Source organism: Myotis yumanensis, unplaced genomic scaffold, assembly GCF_028538775.1.
Source record: "Myotis yumanensis isolate MYYU_CA2020_CCGP unplaced genomic scaffold, mMyoYum1.0.hap1 SCAF_5, whole genome shotgun sequence".
NCBI classification, from domain to species: domain Eukaryota; kingdom Metazoa; phylum Chordata; class Mammalia; order Chiroptera; family Vespertilionidae; genus Myotis; species Myotis yumanensis.
In genome coordinates, this window is record NW_027223756.1 from 50,384,005 (window position 1) to 50,409,463 (window position 25,459).

At 37.2% G+C, this 25,459-nt stretch overlaps 1 protein-coding gene across 1 annotated transcript; it reads left to right on the forward strand.

Annotated features, from left to right (window-relative positions):
* The first annotated feature begins 267 nt into the window (after nucleotides 1-267).
* Nucleotides 268-24,716, forward strand: USP38 (ubiquitin specific peptidase 38). Its single transcript, XM_070415231.1, has 10 exons — nucleotides 268-1,205; nucleotides 3,385-3,520; nucleotides 6,136-6,265; nucleotides 8,625-8,726; nucleotides 12,252-12,410; nucleotides 13,665-13,858; nucleotides 16,833-16,926; nucleotides 18,042-18,148; nucleotides 19,270-20,629; nucleotides 23,496-24,716. Exons 1-10 carry the CDS (start codon nucleotides 524-526, stop codon nucleotides 23,655-23,657), a joined length of 3,126 nt encoding a protein of 1,041 aa, XP_070271332.1. The 5' UTR covers nucleotides 268-523; the 3' UTR covers nucleotides 23,658-24,716.
* Nucleotides 24,717-25,459: the final 743 nt, after the last annotated feature.

Sequence of the window (25,459 nt, forward strand, 5' to 3'; positions counted from 1 at the left end):
TTCTGAATCCGGGTCAAGGGTGTTCGCCTTCTCTTCCCGGCTGATCAGGCGGCACCGTCGGTGACAGCGGCTACAGCCTCAACCCAGGGCCCGTCTCCTCTCAGCACCTGCTGGAGCCCGAACGTCCGCACCTGTCCCGTGTCGCGGAGGCGCGCTTTCTCCACCTACCGGCTCGCAACCCCGCATCCTAAGCGCCCGCCGCTGCCGGGGGGCCTCCGCTGGCTCCTCCGAGCTGATGCTGAGAAGGACCGCGGTCCCGGGGCGGCGGCGGCGGCGTGCGGGCCTCCGGCTCCCTAGGCCCGCCGCGGGCGGTGCTGGTTCTCCCGCGCCCCCCGCTTGCCAACTCCCGCCCGCGCTTGCATGGGCCCCCCTGCCCGATAAATGTGGCTGCTGAGGCGGCGGTGGCGGTGGTCGATCCCGCTGCTGCCGCGCTCCAAGTTCACCTCCGCCCCGGGGTCCTCCCGCCCCACCTCGGGGCTGTCTCCGCCCGCTCCCTGCCCCTCGGCCTCGCGGCGTGGCGACCATGGACAAGATCCTGGAGGGCCTGGTGAGTTCTTCCTACCCGCTGCCGGTGAAGCGGGTGATCGTGCGGAAGGTGGTGGAATCGGCTGAGCACTGGCAGGACGAGGCGCAGTGCCAGGCCATGTTTGACCTGACCACCCGGCTCATCCTGGAGGGCCAGGACCCCTTTCAGCGGCAGGTGGGGCACCAGGTGCTGGAGGCCTACGCCCGCTACCACCGGCCCGAGTTCGAGTCCTTCTTCAACAAGACGCGCGTGTTGGGCCTCCTCCAGCAGGGCTACCATTCGCTGGACAGGAAGGATGTCGCCATCCTGGACTACATCCACAACGGCCTGAGGCTCATCATGAGCTGCCCCTCGGTGCTGGACCTCTTCAGCCTGCTGCAGGTGGAGGTGCTGCGGCTGGTGTGCGAGAGGCCGGAGCCGCCGCTGTGCGCCCGGCTGAGCGACCTCCTGAGCGACTTCGTGCAGTGCATCCCCAAGGGGAAGTTGTCCATCACCTTCTGTCAGCAGCTGGTTCGAACCATAGGCCACTTCCAGTGCCAGTCCACCCAGGAGAAAGAGCTGCGGGAATACGTCGCCCAGGTGACAAAGGTGAGCAGCTTGCTGCAGAACATCTGGAAGGCCGAGCCCTCCACACTGCTGCCTTCCCTGCAAGAAATTTTTGCAATCATCTCTTCCACAGGTAAGGGTCATTGTATCCCAAGAAAAATCTCTCTGGGAAATTCAGTCTGCCTCCCTCATACACACACCATATTTGCTTCCCTGCCCTGGAAATATTGTTAATGGAGAACAAACCTTAGTGCCTCATCCAAAATTTTATTCCCATCCACAATCCTCTTCAGGCTGTCGTTTCTACCTTAAAAAGCAGGCCGTGTTTTTTATTTTAAACGTTGAGCACTTCGAGGTCTAAGACCATTGGCACTAAACAAGTTGCTTAATTACCCAGCCTCTGCTCTAGTTATGAAATGCTTTGGGGATGACAGCTACTAAATAAAGCTTCTATTCATTAGTGACTAATGGTAGCCTAGTAATGTTTACCATATTATTATTGCACTGTAACCCTATTATTTTGTTATCATGAGCCTCCCTTCCCACCCTTTTTTTATGATTTCAGAGAGGAAGGGAAAGGGGTAGAGAGAAACATCAATGATGAGAGAATCCTTGATTGGCTGCCTCCTGCACGCCCCCTACTGGGGATGGAGCCTGCAAACATGGTTATCTGCCCTGACTGGGAATCAAACCTTGACCTCCTGGTTCTTAGGTCAATGTTCAACCACTGAGCCTCACCAGCGTGGCTCCCCTGTTTTTTGATTTTCCCATTTTTTAAAATTCATGGTCTGTGCAGTTTGTTTTATTACTGGCTTGTCCTAGCTAACTGTAGTTTTTGAGTTTTGACATTTTCTGTCTACAACAGTGTTCCTGAGAGAGATTCAGGGAAGGGAAAGAATATGAGGACCTAATGGGTGTTTTTTCCCTTGGAGGATAGCCCATGAACTGCATCCTTAGAAAACAGGGAGGGGTCAAGTGACACTTAGCAAGAAAATGCTTTGTCATCCAGGAATTTTACCTGTGCATTTTACCTGAACTTGGAGCTTCGAGCCCTGGAGGTTGTGGGACAGTAGATCCAGAACCATGTTCACTTCCTCTCTACGTGGTACAACCATTCTCCCTGGCTATTGTTGGGAATTGAACTTGTGAAGAAGGTGTCCTTCTTTATCTTGAGAACCAGAAGAGTAGAGTTTTAACAAGCTCCATGCAGTCTGATGAATTCAATAAATTTACAAATTACCAACTTAGTATTTGCAGGATCTGAGTTGGTTTATTTTTTTTTTAATGGCAATCTTTCTTGTATTGCCTGTGTTGCTAGAGTTGTTATATTTCCCCAGAACTTTTTCAACTGTAGCAATAAAGATGTTCACCTTGGATGTGCTTAATTTTTATAAGGTTTAAGTAAAATTCCCCTCTCCCCAAATTTCCACTTCTTTAAGAGATTTTTTAAAAATATATTTTTATTGATTTCAAAGAGGAAGGGACAGGGAGAGATGAAGAGATGGAAACTTCAATGATGAGAAAGAATCATTGATCAGCTGCCTCCTGCACGCCCCCTACGGGGGTCGAGCCCACAACTGGGCATGTGCCCTTGACTGGAATCGAACCCAGGACCCTTCAGTCCACAGGCCAATGCTTTACCCACTGAGCCAAACCGGCTAGGGCTTTAAGAGACTTTTTAAAAATTTATATATTTTATTGATTTTTTTACAGAGAGGAAGGGAGGGGAATAGAGAGTTAGAAACATCGATCAGCTGCCTCCTGCACACCCCCTACTGGGGATGTGCCCGCAACCAAGGCACGTGCCCCTGACTGGAATCGAACCCGGGACCCTTGAGTCCACAGGCTGATGCTCTATCCACTGAGCCAAACCGGTTAGGGCAAGAGATTTTTAAATATCTTACTTAGAACACTTTACAGACTACTGTAATTAATAAGCTATAAGTTACTTTGGAGAATCTAACCTGGGAATTTAAATCTTACATTTCTGCTTTTTAAGTGAATATTTTAGCTCGACAAAGACAATATTAAAAAGTGCAAGAAAATAAAGTAACTCATGGGCCAAATATGGCAATAGTTTTTATATTGCAGTAGTTCTGTCTATAGAATGAGCAATCATTGTAATTCTTAATCTCTAATTTCTGTAATATAACATTCCTTTTATGTGACGAGTACCCATGAGGTGGAGCTTGACAACTGTTTTCTGATTAACACCTTTGCTGCAATTACTTTTTTTGGTTAATTGTTCTCTCTCAATACTTCACTTGAACCTTCTTGCCATATCCCTTTTTCTTTTTAATTAAAAAAAATAGATGCATCATTTGAACCTTCTGTAGCATTGGCAAGCCTTGTGCAGCATATTCCTCTTCAGATGATTACAGTTCTCATCAGGAGCCTTACTACGGATCCAAATGTCAAAGATGCAAGTATGACCCAAGCTTTTTGCAGGTACTTCTTCATGACACTATAGATGGTAACTGTGGATTTGGGAGGAGGAGATATTTTGTTATATTTTTGTCAATAATGAAAAACTTAGAAATGTTTAAAACTGAAATCATGGAATCAAATATATAAAAATTCTCCAAATTAATTGGGATGTATTGTTTACCTTACTATAGGCTTGAAGGCATCCCAGTAATTCACAAATCCATTTTTATTTCAGCTTTTTTTAATTTTCAAAAACATACATACATTTACACATATTGTACAGGCGGGAGTTTTTTGAATTATTAATGTATTTTTTTACTAGTTTCTTTGCTCATTGTTTCTTGCTACCTGTTTCTTCCCTCTGGGATCTTTTTTTTTTCTTCTAGCTAAGTATATACTTTTACTGTCTCTTTCAATCAGGATTTCTGAGCAATACACTGTTAGCATTTGTCTGTTTAAAATGTGGAGGTTTTTTTCCTTATTTTCTTCCTTACTATTCAATAGCTACTCCTGTGATACCATACTTTTAGGATCTTCTTCATATCTCTTTTTATTTATGTTTCCCTTTATTCTTATCACTTTATCAATTCTCATTTATATGTGGTTGAGTTTCAAGTCTTTATGCAAAGTCTTCATTGTTCATTTACTTTTAAGAAACACTTTTTATCTCCTCCATCTCCACAAAGACACTCCTTCTGTGTCCTATTTGGCAGCAACACTCTTGCCAGTGTGACTGCAGCAGCACTAAAATTTCTTTCTTTTTGAAATGAATATATCATAAATGAAGTTGTCTTCTAAGTAAAATAGGAAGATGCAGAGAAATACAGATTTCACAAGTGAAAGTGAAATCAGAAATCGGTTGGTCCCTCACCTTCATTGCCTAAGTGAGAATAGCTTACATTTTCATTTCATGCCATAACATTGCAACAGAGTCTTCTGGTTGGTCTTTTTGCCAGCAGTGACTTTATCTCTCTTCTCTAAGTCAGCCTGACCTACTCATTTTACCCTTCTGATCAAACTACAGTGACTTTCACCACTTACTAAGTTAAGTGCAAATTCCACTTCTTCCCATTCAGCACTCCTGGTCTTAATTTTTCAATCTTTTCAAAACTACCATAATATCCATCTTATGATTTTATTTTGTTTTTAAAATATATTTGGAAATTAATTTTTAACTATGAGAGGTTGTGATCCAGTTTTTGTATTGCATTTCTAATTTACCTACATAAAGCTATTTAACCCATAATCTACCTGGAGTAATTATTCTTATATTACAAATGTAATTGAAAAGGATAGCAGTGTTTATTTTACCTTACTCCTACCTTATACTTCCCTATACTCTATATTTTTCCACATATTAGCACTTATATTTTACTGTCATTTTCTGTAATGCAAAGAAGTGCAAATGTTCCATTAGACATTATGAGCAGCCTCAGCCCTGACTGGTGTGGCTCAGTTGGTTTCCGGTTAGATACGTCAAAAGGTCTCCATTTCAATTCCCAGTCAAGAGCACATACCTGGGTTGCATTCACCCTGAGCAGTGGAAAATAAATCTTAAGAGCAAAAACCTTAATAAAGATAATACCTTAGTGTTAATGTAGACAGTTATAACTTAGCTGTTATGAAAATAACCATTTCAATTTAGAAGTCAGTCCTTTAAAAATATTTGGTGGAAGAGAGGCAACACAATGAATATTTCCAGTGATATATTTTAACTCATTTATTCTTCATATAAGTTCTATAAAATAAGCATGTCTACCTATAATCTACAGATAAGAAAACAGACACAAAGAGATTAAATAATTTACCTAAGTATTTAAGGTCCCCCAGCTAATAATGGTGAATTGGATTTTTAAACCAGATCACTCTGACTAAAATCTGTTGTTTTTTTCACTACTACCTTCTTATTATATAATCCCCAAAATTGGATTACTGGATGAAATAATATGAGCATTTGGCCCAATTGCTTTCTAAGAGTTGTACAAGTCTTCATTGTGGTTGATGTCTAACATTAGGGACAATCTCCATCAAACCCTGTATTACTTCGTTTCTATTCCCAATTAACTGGGCTGATACTCAAGAAGGAAAACACTAATGCAAAATGAGGCCACTTAGGATATTTGCACATTCAGTGCTCTTATCTATTTGAAGTTTCCTTTTGTTGTCTTTGTTTAGTAGAATTCTAACAAGGATGAAGAGACCTGTTTCACAACTATAAATATAGGTGTGTTTTTTAACAGTGCATTTCATATTTCCAGAGAGGAGAAATGTTGGTTTATATTTATGTCTTAGTTCAGATAGCTATATTTGAACTGCTCTTCTTAGAGTAAATTTGTCTAATAAATTTTTTAATATCAATATGTAGCATAAATTTAAAACTTAAGGTGAAATGATAGTTTATCAGAAATTCTTTTTATGAAAATGTGTTATATAAGAATCTCAGCTTATATGATTGGAAACTCCTGGAGTACAAGCACCCATTATACTTGTTTCTACATTTTGATTAGTGCTTTTCACAAGCAAGCTCAGTAAATATTGAGTCACAAAGTGAGTAATTATCTACCATAATCTGTTATTTCTAAATAATGTTGAAAATATTGTCAATATTAATAGTTTTCTTTTTCTTTAATTTTCAGAATGATTGATTGGCTGTCCTGGCCATTGGCTCAGCATGTGGATACATGGGTGATTGCACTCTTGAAAGGACTGGCAGCAGTCCAAAAGTTTACTATTTTGATAGATGTTACTTTACTGAAAATAAAACTGGTAAGTGGGAGTATATAAGTTTACTAGAGGCCCAGTGCACGAATTCTTGCGGTCCCTTAGCCTGGCCTGCAAGATCAGGCCAAAACTGGCTTTCCAACATCCCCCGAGGGATCCCGGGTTGCAAGAGGGCACAGGCCAGGCTAAAGGACCCCACTGTGCACGATCGGGGGCAGGGAGGGACCGAGGGAGGACTCCAGGGCATGTCCAACCCCATCTCGCCCAGTCCCGATCAGGGTCTATCAGGGCCGGCCGGCCAGGGAGGGATGCAGGAGGTTGGCCAGCTGGGGAGAGACTGCGGGAGAGCTCCAGGGCGTGTCTGGCCTGTCTCGCTCAGTCCTGATTGGCCAGACCCCAGCAGCAAGCTAACCTACCGGTTGGAGCATCTGCCCCCGATAGTGCATATCATAGCAACTGGTTGACTGGTCGACTGTCTGCCCCCTGGTGGTCAGTGCATGTCATAGTGAGCAGTTGAGCAGCCTTAGCATATCATTAGCATATTATGCTTTGATTGGTTGAATGGCCAACTGGACACTTAGCATATTAGGCTTTTATTATATATAGGATTAGGATGTATGAACTTATATAATCAATCTTTTTATCTTTGGGTTGCCCCCTTTAAAACATCTAATTTTGAGTATGTTCTTGTTTAGTTGTTTTGGATAATAATTTTGAATAGACTATAAAAAATTAAAATGCTATTTAAGTGTAGGTAACTTAAGTAATTTGCTGTGTTCAGATATTTAATATGAAAATCTGTTTCTACCATTTTCCCTTGAATTGAACTAATCAAGCTTTATTAAGATTATTCTGCCAAAACTATCTTTGACACCAGTGTTTTCCAAAGTTGCTAAACATAGGAGTTATTTCTCAGGCCTCCTCCCATTTGACCTCTCAGCAGTATTTGACACAGTTAATCACTCCCTCTTGAAACACTTTCCTCACTTAGTTTCCAGGGCATTATACTCTTCTGGTTTTTGTCCTAGTTCGCTGTATCTCAGTCTCCTATAGTTGATCTTTCTAAGTTTAGAGTGCCTTAGAGTTTCATCTTTGATCTACTTTCTTCTCCACCCATACTTAGCACATCCCTAAGTTAATGACTGCCAGGTTTAATATTTCTAGTCCATTATTCTTCCATGAGCTCATTATTCATCTATCTAGTTGTCTGTACTTCGATCTCAAATTCAACTTATTCACTATCTAACCCTTGATTTTTCCCTCCCAGACCTGGTCTTCCCTATCTCAAATGGCCACTCCATCCACTTCTATTGCCAAAAACCTTGAAGCTATCCTGTGTCTCTTCAGTCTCTCTCAACCCATATCCTAAACCCTATTGCTTCCATGTTTAAAATGTCCAGAATGCAACCACTTAACTAGCTACATCTCTACCACCCTGGTCCAAAGTCATCATCTTCCCTTTCTAGAATGACTGCAGTGGCCTCCCTGCCCCTGCCCTTGGTCTGCTACAGGTGTCACATAGGTCCTACTTAATCTGGCTCACTGCTGCTTCTCTTATCCAGTCTCCATTGTAGCACCTGTGTGTCTGTGCTTTACACTGCCCTCCTTGCTATAGCTCTAGTACCCCAAGGTGGAGGACCTCGAGGTGCTGAGCCTTTGCCCTGCTTATTATGTTCTTCTCCCAGAGTATCCATTAGGTTTACTCTCATTTCCTTCAGTTTTTTTTTTAATTTTCTAAAAATATATTTTTATTGATTTTCAGAGAGGAAGGAAGAGGGAGAGAGAGATAGAAACATCAATGATGAGAGAGAATCATTGATTGGCTGCCTCCTGCATGCCCCCCACTGGGGAGCAAGCCTGCAACCCAGGCATGTGCCCTTGACTGGAATCAAACCTGGGACCCTTCAGTCCACAGGCTGACACTCTATCCACTGAGCCAAACCGGCTAGGGCATCCTTCAGTTTTTTTATAGTCAGATGTCACCTTTTTCATGAGGCATTTTAAAAAATACCCTATATAAAATACCAAACCCCTTTGCCAATCAGCATTTCCTATTTATCATACCCTGTTTTCATATCACTTGTCTCCATGTTACTTTTTATTGTCCCTATCCACCCTCTAGTGACAATAAATATTTGTCGAATGAATTGAATAATGGACAAGGGAGTTACCACCTAAAAACTTGGTTTGACAGATTTCAAACCATTATATTCCCTTGATCTCTGTCATGTTACTTCCCAACTTTCTCCTCACAAGGTTTAATAAGGCAACATATGGTATGATAGAACGTTCCAGAAAGGGGGATATTCACATAAATAATTTTTGGTCCTAGGAAAATAACCACTGATTGGGTTAATGGCTTTCTTACAAACTCTGTAAATGGATGTCTTGTCTCTTTTTGAAGGTTTTTAATCGACTTCGGTTTCCTCTTGTGAGGCCTGGTGCTCTTGCAGTTCTTTCTCACATGCTGCTTAGTTTTCAGCATTCTCCAGAGGCATTCCATTTGGTAAGTTATGACAAGATTTCTACGTTGAAAAACCTTGTCTTAAAATTTTAGTTTAATATTGAGTCATATTTGTATATAGTGAAAAGATTGTACATTAGTCTTAAATCTACTTACTTATAGCTTTATGATTTTTTAGAAATTTGAGATTGTGGCATTTCCCTCCAAAAAAATCTATTTTCAGAATATTTAGTATTTCTCCCAAACGTCTCCATTTGTCACCACAAACCAGCAATGTATGTAAACCACTTAAAATGAGTTATTTCAGCAGTTAATTGCCCTAATTGTTGGGCTTGATCATTAAATCAATAACCTTCTATCAATTTGTTAACTCAAACTTGAGCAAATATGCTAGTAAAGTCTCCCAAGGAAAAAAAAACAATTATTTGTCCCTGGCTTCAGGCATAATCATGTGTATGCCATTTGAGAAGGGGGTTTATTTTCAAAGTTTCCAAGAAGGAGACTCTCTAACATAACATAATCATCCATTCTAAGATTTATTACTCTTATCATGGAGCATACGCACATTCCTTAATCTCTCTGAAAAAGAAAAAGTAGTTGAGATAATAAATGGATGCCTTTGAATTATTTGCCTTATTGAAGTAAGTAAATATGAAATCATTTATTTAAGGATTAGTTAGATCTGAAGTTAAATTGTGATCTGGCTTAGTAAAACTTAAAAACAAAGACCTAATTACTTCCTGTGTAGTCGGGATAGCCTGACCTCCTACTCAACTAAAATTAGATTAGGCATCAGGTAGTGGGTCATATGGTAGTTAAGTCACCTGTGACTCTAAATAACTCAGCAAAGGACTCAGGTTAGGAGTTGAGTTTGAGCAATAATCTGAATCACTATTATTAATCAGCATCATTATTAATCAGCATCATTATTCATAATATATATGTTTAAAGTAGTTTAGAGCAAACCAAGGTTAATATTATGTGTGTTAATATGAACCAAGTTGGTTTTCATGTGCTTTTTATAAGTGGGGAAAAAATTTAAATGAAGTAAAAATATGACCTGGCCACATATATCAGTAGTTAAACCATTGTCCTGATATGCCAAGGTTGCGGGTTTGATACACAGTCAAGGCATATGCAAGAATCAACTAGCACCCTAGCTGGTTTGGCTCAACGGATAGAGCATTGGCCTGCAGACTAAAGGGTCGCAGGTTCAATTCCAGGTTGTGGGCTCGATCCCCAGTAGGGAGTGTGCAGGAGGCAGCTGATCACTGATTCTCTGTCACCATCAATGATTCTCTGTCATCTCTCTCCCTCTCCTTCCCTCTTTGAAATCAATTTTTTAAAAAAAGAACCAGTCCTTACTGGACAGCAAAAGGTTGTGGGTCTGAACTCTGGTTGGGGCACATACAGGAGGCAACCATTTGATGTTTCTCTCCCTTCTTCTCTCTATAAAAATCAATAAAACATATCCTCAGATGAGAATTTAAAAAGAAAAATAAGAAGGAAGGTAATAGCTTGCATGGGCATATATCAAAATGTCTTTAAGAACTTAGTCTTATTTCTGTGTCAGTGATCATTTTGATTATATAGGATGCTAGAGGCCCAGTGCACAAAATTTGTGCACGGGGCTGGGGGACGGGGTCCCTCAGCTCAGCCTGCACCCTCTCCAATCTAGGACCCCTCAGGTGATGTCGGACTGCCGGTTTAGGCCCAATCCCTCACAATCCGGGACCACTGGCTCCTAACTGCTTACCTGCCTGCCTGCCTAATCACCCCTAACTGCCACCCCTGCCAGCCTGGTCACCCCCAACTGCCCCCCACCCCCCACCGGCCTGGTTGCCCCCAACTGCCCTGCCCAGCTGGCCTGGTTGCCCTAACTGCCCCCCCACCCCCAATGGCCTGGTCTCCCCTCACAGCCCCCTCTGCCGGCCTGGTTGCCCCCAGCTGCCCCCCTACAGGTCTGGTCGCCCCACGCAGCCTGCTGCTCAGTCATTTGGTTACCCCTCACTAACCCCCTTGCTGGCCTGGTCGCCCCACTCAGCCTGCTGCTCAGTCGTTTGGTTGCCCCTCACTAACCCTCCTGATGGCCTGGTTGCCCCACGCAGCCTGTTCGGTCAGCCTGTTCGGTTGTCCGTTCTCTTGCAATGGTTGCTTAGGCTTTTATATGTATAGATAGTAGTAGACAACTTTATTACTTGATTGCAAAGCCTTAATTTATACTAGGAGTATTTAGAATTGTAAATTAAATAATCATTGTTATAATTTTCTCCTTTTCCATTTCTCTCTCCCCCTTCACCTCTGAAGAAACAAAATAAATTTAGATTTCTGATTATTTTAGCAAGAGAGTATCTGATAGGTATGCAGTAAAATTCTAATTCAGATTTGCTTACAATTGAAGAGGTGATAGCAGTAGAGTGAAATCATTGGAAGCTGGTAGTTTCCTGACCAGAATAATACCTTTGATGAAGATTAAAGAAAGTAGTGCAAAAGCTAAAATGTGATTTAAGACCTCTAGCATAAGTGTAAACCAGACAGAGCAGAATAGGAATAGCAGTGTTAATTTAAGAATATGGTTATTCTCTTTAGGAGAAAGGAAAGGGAGTTGATTGGGATATTACTATAATTGTTGTTTATGCTATTTGATGATAAGACCTTAGAGCTATAACTCCACTTTTATTACTAGTTAGCAACCCAAAAAATGTCCTACAAATAGAACATAAGATACTTTTACATATGAAGTATAAATATCTAATATCAGATTACAATTATTTAGTTGGAACAAGTATAGCACTGTACTAATGGCTTGAGCCATTTCTGCAAAATAGTTTAATAATAACCTCTTAAAATGTTAGTTCTGTATTAACTTTTAGTCTAATTTTATAATGAAAGAACATTGTTGTGCTTATAACACTAACAGTTTTCTAAATGTTTATTGAGCAATAAGCATTTTAGATTTCCCTTTTATTTTCAACCCCAGTCCTTTAAAATAATACTTTCGGATTCCCTTTATTTTAAGAAGGGGAATGGGTGTCATTTTGTAAGGATCTCCATGCTAACATCTGACATCATCCCTATGCTTATCTAAATGAAAGGTAATCCTGTAGCCTGAGCTGTAATTTTAGATACATGCAAAAGCTATTTTGAAGACTTTTCTTGAAGTAAACTTTAATATACAAAGTGTGTATAATTCTTCCAAGTAAGAGTTCTAAAATTCACACTAGATGGAGCTCTTATGCTAATTCTAGGTGTATCTTTTAAGTTTGTTCCTAACATTTTTCAACTGAAGGCATTTTTTAGACTGCAGTGACTAGGACTTTAGTTTGCATTTTAGATGGAGAATAAAGATGGGGGGGGTTATATGGAATTAAAATCATGTGACTTTGAAAACTAAATTTACCTTGATATTTCAGAAATTTTTACTTAATATTTTTTTAGAAAAAGTCTGTAGCTGAACATATGGAAAGTTATTTGCTGATTGTGTAACAATTGAGTTCTATTTGTAGGCCAGAGAATTTGTTGCCAATTTGTATTAATTGAGGAATATTTGTCTTCCTTTCTCTTCAGATTGTTCCTCATGTGGTCAGTTTGGTTCACTCCCTCAGAAGTGATGGTCTGCCTTCCAGTACAGCCTTCTTAGTACAGTTAACAGAATTGATACACTGTATGATGTATCATTACTCTGGATTTCCAGATCTCTACGAACCCATTCTGGAAGCAATAAAGGTATGATAATAGTTGCAACAATCTTTGTGGATGTGCAGCCCATGATGTGATAGATGGATGTTTGATGATAACCAGCTACTCAGTTTTCTAAAAAGCACTAGCAAAAGAATTGGAGAACTTTCCTCAGTCAGACTTAATCAGAAATCATTATAAATCAGTTTTATTGATATTTCTTTTTGAAGTCTGAAATACAATATAAGGTCTCATTATCTTCTATATCTGAAATGAGTAAAAAACATTTTACTATATAGTTAAATCAAAATGATATTGGTTGAACCCAGAACACAACACTGTTAATATGTACCATTGGTTTGACATTTGACTGCAGAAGTAAATGTCTTTATGTATAGGAGCTGTCATGGATTTGATAGTGTTAATCTCTCTCTATGATGTCACTATGTCTATAGATGAAAGCAGTTATGCTTTACATGTTGAAAATTCTGTTGACTGAAATAAGAAGCAAGGGTCTCACTCGGAACCCAGGAAGCACTTTCCTATTAATAGCTCCAAAAAATCAGAAGATTAAAATTCCTTCAGAAATTATTTGTTCTCTAAGGTATAAGTACCAGATGATAAAGCAGTCCAAAAAGCCTTAATGATTTTACCAAGTGTTCTTATTCTCCAGTGCTCTACTCATGTTTGAAATCACTTACTCTTAAAATTTTATCTCATAAATCACAAAGCAGGTAAGAAGAATCTGTATTTTATAATAATTTTTAATATGATTAAACACTTTTCATGATTACTTTGAGATTTTATTTATAAGGTTAATACTGGGTAAATATTGATAGTGAATGAAAAGGAGATTTTTTCTTTATTTTGACTATGTAATATAAAAGAAATTTGTTTGTTTAGATTATTGAATTGCGTGCTAATTTAGGTCCTTATTCTATTGCCTTTGAATAGTTCTACAGTCTACTCTCTGATCTCAGTTTTATTTTTAAAACATTTTGCTGATAAATAGGAAACATGAATAGTTCATATGTGATTTGAATTCCTGTTGTGTGGGGGTTTTTTAGTATTCCTCAGCTTGATAAACTCTACCTTTAGGAGATTTTAATTTATTTTATTTTAGGACACGATTATGTTTGCATATAGTGTGATTTGATTTTTTTTGACAATTGGTCAAGTACTATAAAAGCTAAGTGGGAGGGGGAAAAAGGTTAAGTATTAGTGGAAGGATATTTATGGTGTTAATTTAATAACAAGAATAGTGTATATTTAAAATTTTTTTTTCTTCTTTATGATCTACAGGACTTCCCTAAGCCCAGTGAGGAGAAGATTAAATTGATTCTCAATCAAAGTGCCTGGACTTCTCAATCTGATGCTTTGGCATCTTGCTTGTCTAGACTTTCAGGAAAATCTGAAACTGGGAAAACTGGTCTTATTAATCTAGGAAATACGTGTTATATGAACAGTGTTATACAAGCATTGTTTATGGCCACAGAGTAAGTTTAAATTAAGTTTAAATTTGAACCTTTTTATTTTCATTTTAACTGTAGAAATTGATGCATGCTGATGAAATGCAAAATGGTAAGATTGTCTTCATATTATTTCTTATAAACAGCAGAAATATTAATATTTTCATATAATTGCCTTATTCAGAAATGGAAAGGTACTATTAAAATATTAACTTAAGTAAATTCTACTTTATATTTATATTATGTATTACATTTAGAATTTTGTGAATTACTCTGACTTGATACTTATTATTGTAACAGAGGGATTGGTTGAGTTGATGCCTACGAGTTTGTGTTCTCAAGTACTAATTTGTTATTATCCTATAAGGTGGTGACCTTTAATTTAATTTTATTTTTTTAATCCTCACCCAAGGATATTTTTCTATTGATTTTTAGAGAGAGTGGAAGAGAGAGGGAAAGACAGAGAGAAATATCGAAGTGAGAGAAACACTTCGATTGGTTGCCTCCTGCATGAGCCCTGACCAGGGCCTGGGCCTGGGAGGAGCCTGCAACCAAGGCATGTCCCCTTGACAGGAATCGAACCCAGGACCCTTTGGTTCTTAGGCCGATGCTCTATCCATGAGCCAAACTGGCTAGGGTAGTAATAAATTTTTTTTAATCAGTATATCTTTTGAGGGGGTCCTATTTAGTTTTTTCTGCTTGTAGGTATTTTGCTATTTGTCAGATCAATAACTTACTTGTTGCTGCTAAAAATTTAAGCTCTGCTTCCCACCCCAAGTTGATTAATACTGAACAGATGTGTAAACAGACTTGTTCCTTTGCCCTCTTACAGATTTACTTTTAAATTCATTGCTTTTACAGCCAAACAAATAGGAGACCAGAGGTTGTTAGCTATGCGAATGCTATCTGTAAAGGTACAAATTAATGATAAACTTTTCCTAAAGGCAAAAACATGGTTGAATTTTTCTCTTCCGCACCAATAGAGACTCATGGAACTTGACTAAAGATACATACAAGTTGAGTTCCAAGTCTTTTTATGCCTGCCTAGAGGAATCATAAACTAAAAGGTGAAGAGTTAGCTTTATTTGATTTCCTGACTCCAAAGTGTACGCTCAAAACTAAGGTGTTTGGTTTTTTTTAATATATATTTTATTGATTTTTTACAGAGAGGAAGGGAGAGGGATAGAGAGCTGGAAACATCGATGAGAGAGAAACATCGATCAGCTGCCTTCTGCACACCCCCCACTGGGGATGTACCTGCAACCAAGGTACATGCCCTTGACCGGAATCGAACCTGGGACCTTTAAGTCCGCAGGCCAACGCTCTATCCACTGAGCCAAACTGGTTAGGGCAAGGTGTTTTGTGTTTGGTTTAGTGTTTTCTTTTGTTTCCAGGTTTGCTTAGACACAAGTGATACTAGGCATAAACCTGAAAGAAACCGTATCTCACCACCAGAGGTCATCTCGTCCAGCCATCTTACTTTACAGATGATAGAGAAAGCAGAGTGACCTAATTCAGTTATAACTGGCAATAGCAGTTCAAACAGCTCATCTATTGTACAGTGGCCAATAATAATTCCATCTCAGAATAGGCAAACAGCATATTCTATTTCTTTGGTAATATGTGAAGTCTTTATGGTTTTTTTAAAAAATAGAATGTAAAAGTACATAAAATTTAAAAATTAAAAAAAATCAGGCATTCCCATTTCCAAAGATAATTTAAGTTTTATGTGCAGTGTTCTAGACCTTTTTTGTAGTTACAGGATTTTATCTAGTATAAAAACAAATGCATATGGACAAAGGGGGGAGGGAAATGGGGAACATCTATAATAGTGTCAACAATAAAAAAAAAATAGAGAATCTTATTTATATATTTTCTAGCTGCTTGCTTTTATTTTTATCTTTTAATGGTTTGAGTTGGGAATATCCCCATATTAGGACAGTGACAGAACTGTGTTGTTCTCAGTAAAGTATCTGCCATAATTCACTCAACCTTACTCCTATTGATGACTATTAATAGCTTGTTTTGCTCATAATGAATCTCTCAGCCCATATGCCCTGAGAGGATATTCTTTGAATAAGATATCCCACATGTCTCCAGAAAGGCTAGACTATTTAAACTTACCTACCAACTAATATATAATTGTACTTAATGACCCCATACCTTTAGCGGTACTTAATCAATCTTTAAAATATTTTGGGTGAAAATGTCTTTTTGTTTTAATTTGCATTTTGCTGACCATTGCAGATTTTTTTCTGTCTATTTGTTGTTGTTATTCATTTGTGTTTCTTTTCTAAATACTCTATTCTTTCCTTTGTGGATCTTTCTGTTTGGTCTTTTTCATATTGGTTTCTATATAATCTGGATGATAATTCTTTGTTACATTCTTCAAATTTGCAGTGTTTTACTTGCAATTTATTATTTTATGTAGTTACTTCTGCTATTTTTCAGTTATAGTGCCTGAATTTCAGGAAGCCATTTTCCTCTAAATTTTCCCTCTCTTTTTTCTTTAAATACTTCAATAGTTTTATATTTCACATTTAGCTCAGTACCCCAAGTGGACTTGTAATGATGTAAAATCTTATCTAACTCCATTTTTCCCCCAATTGTATACTACCATTTTAAAACCACTCTAACTTTATAGGATCTTTTAATGACAGGATATTACTTATTTCATGCAGACTTGAAAGAATTTAAAAGTTGCTTACTTAGGGTTTTAATTAATAGCTTAATCTATTTCAACTTGCTAATTCAGAAAATAGGAATGGTGTGACAGTACATATAGGTCATTACGAAGCCACACAGTAAGTGTTTAGGTACCATCATTCTCCCCTTCCTTCTTCACTACATTGTCATTAGTAACTTTGCTAGGTAAGAGGCCATTGGTAAGTGAAGTTTTACTTTGAGGGTAAGTTCCTGAACTAACTTCCTTTTAGCTTTTAAAAAATGCATATGTATGTACACATTTACCTGAAAATCAGTATATTTTATTCTCTTTCAGTTTCAGAAGACAAGTATTATCTTTAAATCTAAATGGGTGCAATTCATTAATGAAAAAATTACAGCATCTTTTTGCCTTTTTGGCTCATACACAGGTGAGTGTGAGTAGTGTGTATATGTTAATATTCATGTTATTATGATAATATTCTTTAAACTTCACATTATACCAAACTTGGTAAGCCCTTTTTAACTGATGAAAAAATATATATCTCACCCAGCATAACAAATCTACTTAGAAATGTTAAAAAGATATTGCCTAAAATCAGGATATACTCTTACGTTTTTTATTTATTTCTCCTACTTTTCATTTTTGTAGATGGATATTATGCTGACCCATTATTGTAATTATTTTCTATTTAATAAATAAAGTCTCATAAAGAAACCTTTTAAAATACATTTTAATAGTTTATAGATACTGAATTGGTAGACTTTCACAGTGATAAACAATTAAAACAATTTTGTGGATCCAAGAGTTAGACGTGACCTGGTCTAATCCCTGATATAATGTCTGATCTTGAGCAAGTCACAGTTTCTCTAGATCAGGGGTGGGGAACCTTTTTCTGCCAAGGGCCATTTGGATATTTATAACATCACTTGCAGGCCAAACAAAATTATCAGCTTAAAAATTAGCCTGCTATATTTGGTCAGACACTTAATTAACTCACCCCCAATTCCTTGTCAGGGCCAGACCAAGTGATTTCACAGGCCTTCTATGGCCCTCGAGCCGGATATTCCCCACCCCTGCTCTATATCTTAAATCTCATCTACAGAATGAGAAGTTATGACTGATGGTTATCTAAATCTATTTCCAATTAGTTTATTTGCCCACATGTTTGACAGCTTAGAGCAGTGATGGCGAACCTTTTGAGCTCGGCGTGTCAGCATTTTGAAAAACCCTAACTTAACTCTAGTGCCCTGTCACATAGAGAAATTTTTTGATATTTGCAACCATAGTAAAACAAAGGCTTATATTTTTGATATTTATTTTATATATTTAAATGCCATTTAACAAAGAAAAATCAACCAAAAAAATGAGTTCGCATGTCACCTCTGACACGCATGTCATAGGTTTGCCATCACTGGCTTAGCATAAAGGTTAAGCTCAAAGTAATTTTTAAAAATTATCTTTATTCAATATATAGTAAGATTTCAATTTTTAGTTCATAGTGTGAAAATCATTTTCTTGTATTTTCTCTACTGATATCAAAAGCGAGAAGCATATGCACCTCGGATATTCTTTGAGGCTTCCAGACCTCCATGGTTTACCCCCAGATCACAGCAAGACTGTTCTGAATACCTCAGGTTTCTGCTAGACAGGTAAAAAGTACATATATATATTTAATCATCACCCGAGGATATGTTTAGAGAGAGGAAGGGAGAGAAAAAAGAAATGCATGTTATGATGTGAGAGAGAAACATTGATCAGCTGCTTTCTACCAGTAGCCTGACTAGGATTCAAACTCACAACCCAGGTATGTGCCCTGACCGGGTGTCAAATTCCCAACCTTTTTGGTTAAGGGACGATGCTCCAACCAACTGAGCCACCCAGTCAGGACTAGGTAAAAAGTGTTTTTAAAGTTGTGATTTGAATTGTGTTCTTTCATAACAGATTATTTCTACACAATGTTGTTTTTAGCCTTAAAATATGTATATTTCAAGTGTTTTTCAATATATTTTTAAGTGTTCTTTTATAATTAATTTGGGGTTTTTTTACTTTAGACCAGCTGTTCTCAAAGTGTGGTATGAGGACCCCTTAGGGTTCCTAAAACACTTTCTTTTCTAGCTATATATCTGTATATGTAGTTGAGGCCAGATATTCTTCATATACTTCATCCAAAACAACATATACTATTAGATTGAATACAGAGCAGACATGAGGATCCAGCTGTCTTCTATTGAGACAAATACTTGAAATATATGCAAAATGTAAAACAGTGCCATTCTATTCACTAAATTTTTTTTATGAAATATAACTATTTTTCAGGAAAACAGTTATATTAATAAGTAATGGGTTTATTGTTTTTAAGTATATATATTATTACTTTTAATCTCAGTTTTGGATAGATGTAACCACATAAATGAAAGCTCTTGGGCTCCTCTGTTATTTTTAAGAGTACAAAGGGATCCTGAGACAAAGAAACAAGACAGTTAATGAGAATATGCAATTAACTGTAACGTAATAAGTGCTATAAAATAGTATAAAGAAAGTGTAATGAAATACAGTGTAGACATAGCCTGTAGCTTCTCTTCTAATCTACATTGTCAAACTGTTCAGAATTCCTCTTGATTAGAAGAGGAGAAACTTGCTTTTTTAAGTTAAACATTATATATTTGATAAAAAAATAATGGGCCTGTCTTTATAAACCACCAATATTTTGTAATAGAAATGCCATTTAAATGTAAGTGAAGTAGCTGTGTAATGATATACTCCCCTGCAGGCTCCATGAAGAAGAAAAAATCTTGAAAGTTCAGTCCTCACACAAGCCTTCCGAAAGTCTGGGATGCATTGAAACGTCTTTACAGGAAGTAGCCAGTAAGGCAGCTGTACTGACAGAGACCCCTTACACAAATGATGGTGAGAAGACTTTGATAGAAAAAATGTTTGGAGGAAAACTACGAACTCACATATGTTGTTTGAACTGCAGGAGTACCTCACAAAAAGTAGAAGCCTTTACAGATCTTTCCCTTGCCTTTTGTCCTTCCTCTTCTATGGACAGCGTGTCTTTTCAAGATCCAGCATCGTCGCTCAGTACACCAGATGGTGGTCTACTGGGAGCCTGTCCTGGTCCTTCAGAAGAACCAGGAATTTATAATCCAGCAGCGGCTACCTTTGTCTATGACTCAGTTATGAATGAAAGAATGCTAGGCAGCCCTCCTGATGAGTTTTGCTGTACTGAAAACACGTCTGTCCCTAGTGAATCTAGCAAGATTTTTGTTAATAAAGATGTACCTCAGAAGCCAGGAGGTGAAGCCACACCTTCAGTAACTGACTTACTAAATTATTTTTTGGCTCCAGAGATTCTTACAGGAGACAACCAGTATTATTGTGAAAACTGTGCCTCTTTGCAGAATGCCGAGAAAACTATGCAAATCACGGAGGAACCTGAATACCTTATTCTTACTCTCCTAAGATTTTCATATGATCAGAAGTATCACGTGAGAAGAAAAATTTTAGACAATGTGTCACTGCCACTGGTTTTGGAGTTGCCAGTTAAAAGAACTACTTCTTTCTCTTCATTGTCAGAAAGTTGGTCTATAGATGTTGACTTCACTGATATTAGTGAAAACCTAGCTAAAAAATTAAAGCCTTCGGGGACTGAAGAAGCTTGCTGTCCCATTTTGGTGCCCTATCTATTAAGTTCTGTTGTCGTTCACTCTGGTGTATCCTCTGAAAGTGGGCATTACTACTCTTATGCCAGAAACATCACAGGTACAGAGTCCTCATACCAGATGTGCCACCAGTCTGAAACTCTGGCATTAGCTTCCTCCCAGAGTCATTTACTAACAAGAGATAGTCCTAGTGCAGTTATTGAACAGGATTTAGAAAACAAGGAAATGTCAAAAGAATGGTTTTTATTTAATGACAGCAGAGTGACGTTTACTTCGTTTCAGTCAGTCCAGAAAATTACGAGTAGATTTCCAAAGGACACAGCTTATGTGCTTTTGTATAGAAAACAGAGCAGCACTAATGGCTTGAGTGGTAATAATTCAACCAGTGGACTCTGGGTAAATGGAGACCCACCTCTACAGAAAGAACTTATGGATGCTATAACAAAAGACAATAAACTATATTTACAGGTAAGTTGGAAATATAAACTTCATCATTTGTGGAAAGTAGTTAAACAATTGACAGGTAGTTAAATGAGCACCCTAACTTTGAAATCCAGCTTCTATATTTTCCAAGGGATTTACAGAGTGATAATTCTGAAATTTGAGTCTGGGTTTATATGAAATGAGTTCAACCTATATAACTAAGTTGCGTTACTTTCTAATGTTATGAATTACGAAAAATTGAAGTTAGGTGCAGTATAGAAGACCTTACCTATTTTTAATTACACAAGATGTGATTATTATAAAACACTTTAGGCAAAAATATAGAGAGTTTAATAAAATGGTAGTATCTCCCCTCTTCCCTTTAGTCCCACTTACCAGGGGAAACAGCTACTAAATTTGGTGTTTGTTCCTTTTTGACCTTTGTGTAAGTATCTTAAGAGCTATTTATTGACATTCAGGTAGATAACAAAGGACACTAAAAGCTAGAAAATATAAAGCAGGATATTTGTATTACTTAAGGATCTGAGCAATAAAACCAAGGAGAAAATATAACAATTATTAAAGAAAAGTCATGGAATAAAGGTTTCATATAAGCTGAATTTACTTATAAATACACTTTTTGCAAGGAGTTAGTGATTTTATTACTTTAAAGTTAATAAAGATCTTGTTCAAAATATTTTTCTTTGAAGCCTGCCAAGTAGCTATTAAGATAAAGGACCAACAGTAAATTATATGTGAAGTTGTAAGTGTATTAATTGGATAATCCAAGTGATTTTATGAGCTTAAGTAAGTTTCTAAAACTTTTGTGTTTGAAGCTCCTAAAACTAAAAGGTACAGATAGTATGAGAAGAAATGGACCACTGTAGTACTGATTTTACTGAGTTTTAGAAGGAATTCTTCTCAAAAAGTTTTGACATTTACTATGTTATAAAATACTTAAAGATACATGATACATTCTTAAAGGAGTATGCAATGTACTAGTGACAAAAACAATACATTTTTCAGAAAAAATTAGAAACTCTAGAATATTTGTTAGAATTGATTTACAAACAAGATTCTCACAGCCAGTCAGAAGGCTTATAATCCAGAGAATATAATGTATTCAACCATGTCCAAATAAGCACTGGATGTTAAGCATCACGATTCTTTTCTTTTTTTTCTTTTCTTTTTTTTAGCATCACGATTCTTAAAGATTAAAGAGGTGGAGTGAGGGTAAAAGGGTTAGATTGAAGTAGAAATTTTCTATAATATAAAATACAGAAAATATGACCCAGTGCAATCTTGATTTTTGGAAATATGTATATTATTTATATATCAGTGATTGGGTGAAATATTTATCAAAGGAGGGACATGGATTTTGAAAAGATGAGAAACTACTCTAATTTCTGTGATAGGAATGCCAAAAACTCTTATAACTGTAATAACTCCTTATATTGCAGACTTGCTCTGAGTCAGCGGTTCTCAACCTGTGGGTCACGACCCCTTTGGGGGTCGAAGGACCCTTTCACAGGGGTCGCCTAAATACATCCTGCATATCAGATATTTACATTACGATTCATAACAGTAGCAAAATTACAGTTATGAAGTAACAATGAAAATAATTTTATGGTTGGGGGGTCACAACATGAGGAACTGTATTAAAGGGTTGCGGCATTAGGAAGGTTGAGAACCACTGCTCTAAGTGATTTTCTCTGTCTTGCCATTTACCCCTGACTACAATATTTGAGTGCCATTCATTATTGTTTTTGTCCCTATAATGGAAGAGAGTTATGTACTTTCATTCAGCTTTTCAGTGTTGTGCAATTCTAAATTTCATCTTCAATCTCAGATTGGCAAGCTGTTTAAAGCAAAAAAATATATACTACCATGCCAGACGGAGCAAAGCAACTGGGCTTTAAGTTAAATTTGGATATAGTACAGTTTTTGTTATTAATGTTAACTGTATTTTGAAAGTTCTTGAGGCTGATTATGCCTAACAGATTAAGGGTTTTGCTACCACAGTGGCTTTTAGACCTGGGTGAGTGACATTGACCTCATTTGAAAGTTGTAGGCCCTTTCCCAGAAAACGGGCACATGCCAGAATAGTTTACATCTTCCAAGGAGTTGGTGCCAGTTTTTAGAGCCCAGTTTTAGAACTTGCCAAATGAATTTGCCATATTCACTTTTTCTCCTTTTGTGGATAAGTATCAAATAGTGTTCTAACTTTGAGGTCATTAATATTTATTGAGCACCTATGTGTCTGGCACATAGATAAATATAATTCCTGATAAAATTGTTGATGGTCTAGTAGAGAAAAGTTTTCAGTGTTACTGTAAGAAGATAGGCTCCATTTTCCTTAGCAGTGTTTTGAGACGTTTTACTTACTGAGAAATACTCTAAGAAAGGGGTATTAAAAATCCAGCTTTCTTTCATTATTTGTACCTTTTATTGTAATCACTCACTTCCAAAATTGTTAGAGTGGATAATCCATTGTCATAATCTTTAATTCTGCATGCTGTATATTAGAAAAAAAATCCATTCTTCCGTGTTGATGGGTATTACTGTATTTTGAAAGTTCTTAGGGATGAACTGAAATATAGAAAAATTTTGGACTGTGGGCTTCAGTTTCCTCCTCTGTATAGTCTGATACTGAAACAAACAGCCTTTTGGTTCTGTCATTTTGTAGACGTTACACCAAGATTTTCTTCTCTATCAAATTTGCTCCATCTGTGATTGTGTACTTTACTGTAGTAAGATTTGGAAAGGATTAGTGCAGTCAGTATTTTTAAAGTTACTAAGATTTGAAGGATGCTTATTAAGGATTAAGGCAGCTTTAAAATATTTATACAGGTGATATATCCATCCATTGTATTTAGGATTATAACTTCGTTAAAATTATTTTTAATTTTAGGAACAAGAGTTGAATGCTCGAGCCCGGGCCCTACAAGCTGCCTCTGCCTCCTGTTCATTTCGACCAAATGGATTTGATGACAATGACCCGCCAGGAAGCTGTGGACCAACTGGTGGAGGGGGTGGAGGAGGATTTAATACAGTCAGCAGACTCGTATTTTGATCCTGAGAGAGTCCAAAATGCACTGGTCACAAAACACCTAATACTTTGACTGTTAAAATGTCAGACTGTAATAAGTATCATAGCTATCTTTTATTTTTCTTTTCATTAGACCCTTATACTTTAAGAAAACACACTCAGTGCTTGTTTTTATTTTCTTAACAATACATTTATTAACAAAATGCATCATGGGGAAAAAAAATCTACCTCTTAAAATTCCATTTGCTTTTATGGTTAGACATGCTTGACCAAAAATTTTCAAAGGAAAATATATACCTGGTCCCTAATTAAGCTGCATTAAATTTAGTAGAAGCATTTAAATGCTCCTATCCTCAGTTTTACTGAACAAAAATTTTAATTCATTTAGCATCCTTCATAAAAGATTATGTTAGAGGTGAAGGAAATATTGTTTGAAAAAAAAGAAAATCCCTTATTTCCTGTGTAGTTATTCCATTATTAAATTTAAATCTTTGAAAATATGAGAGATGATAAGGGTCTCTAATGAAGGCAATAACATAAAATTTATCAAGCTGTAGTACTTGTCAGGCTTGTTTAATGCTGTCTTCAGCATCACTATCTGCATTTGAAGTACAAATGTTTTTAAAGGAATTATTTATACATGATGAATTGATTTTACGAAAAAGTGCATGATCTATAGGAGCAACATTTTTACCTACAAATTGCTAACTTTGTAGTATTTCTAATTGTTTAGGGATTTAAAAATTCTATTTCAGGGAGTCCCTCTTCTGTGTGTTTTGAAGGAGGTGAGTTCTGTATGTGCCTTGCAGTACTGTAATTAAAAAATAGGAATCTCTGGCTGCGGGAAAGCTTTTTAAAAATGAAATGTTAGGAAGTGATTTTTTTGTGCTAACATTAAAATTGTAACTTTTTTGAAAGGTATTATTAGATTTCCTGAAGTAAAGATCTGATGATCCTAAAACGATGAGTGTGATTGTTTTTAACTCTTAGAATAAGAATTCATAGAAAATAAACGTAGTCAAGTAAAAAAATCTTTTTTGATTTTGTTACTTAATCCTCGGAATATTAAACATTGAGAACATATATTTAGAGTTGTACCTTTGGTTTTCTTTTTTCATTTAAGTGATGTTTTGCACCATTGTGTCTATTTCATCATATCAGATATGCTAAAATGTCAGATCCTACCATCCCACATTTCCTATGGCCAGGAAACTGAAACAAGTCAGTTCTCCTGAGTCTTGATTATACAGTGTTCATGAGTTATCCCATTGCCCCCTGTCCTAAAGGTGTTAACTATCCATGGCTATACATTGTTCTGGAGATTGGTCTCATTTATTTTGAAAACATTTTAAGGAAAGAATGTTCTTTGGTGTTTGGGGGTTTATCTTTTTCCCATGCTTTTAATGGTAGTGATTAAACACACACTTCTCATCTTCCTTCCACTCACTGCCTCCCACTTCTATTTCCAGTCACCAGGAAGATTTGGAAAACTGACTGGATTAGTTAGTAACTGGAAATTCTTTACAGTATTAATCAAAATTTCCTTATAAATGAATGAACCAGGAGGTTTTTTAATTGCACTTTTTTTCCTGTGGGCTGCTTCTTATCCTAATGGTGAATTTCTAAGCTATCCTATGTGCTCACTTATCCACAGATTAGATAATGATTTATAATCAAGTTATATCAGTCTCAGCATTCACTGAAATTGGTAGTCATTTAGTAATTGGAGGACTGATATTGGACTCAGCTGCTTCTAGAAACTTCCTTAAAAAACAATTAGAATATGGAAAATATTTGGGGTTCTTGCTTGCTTTCTATTTGTATCA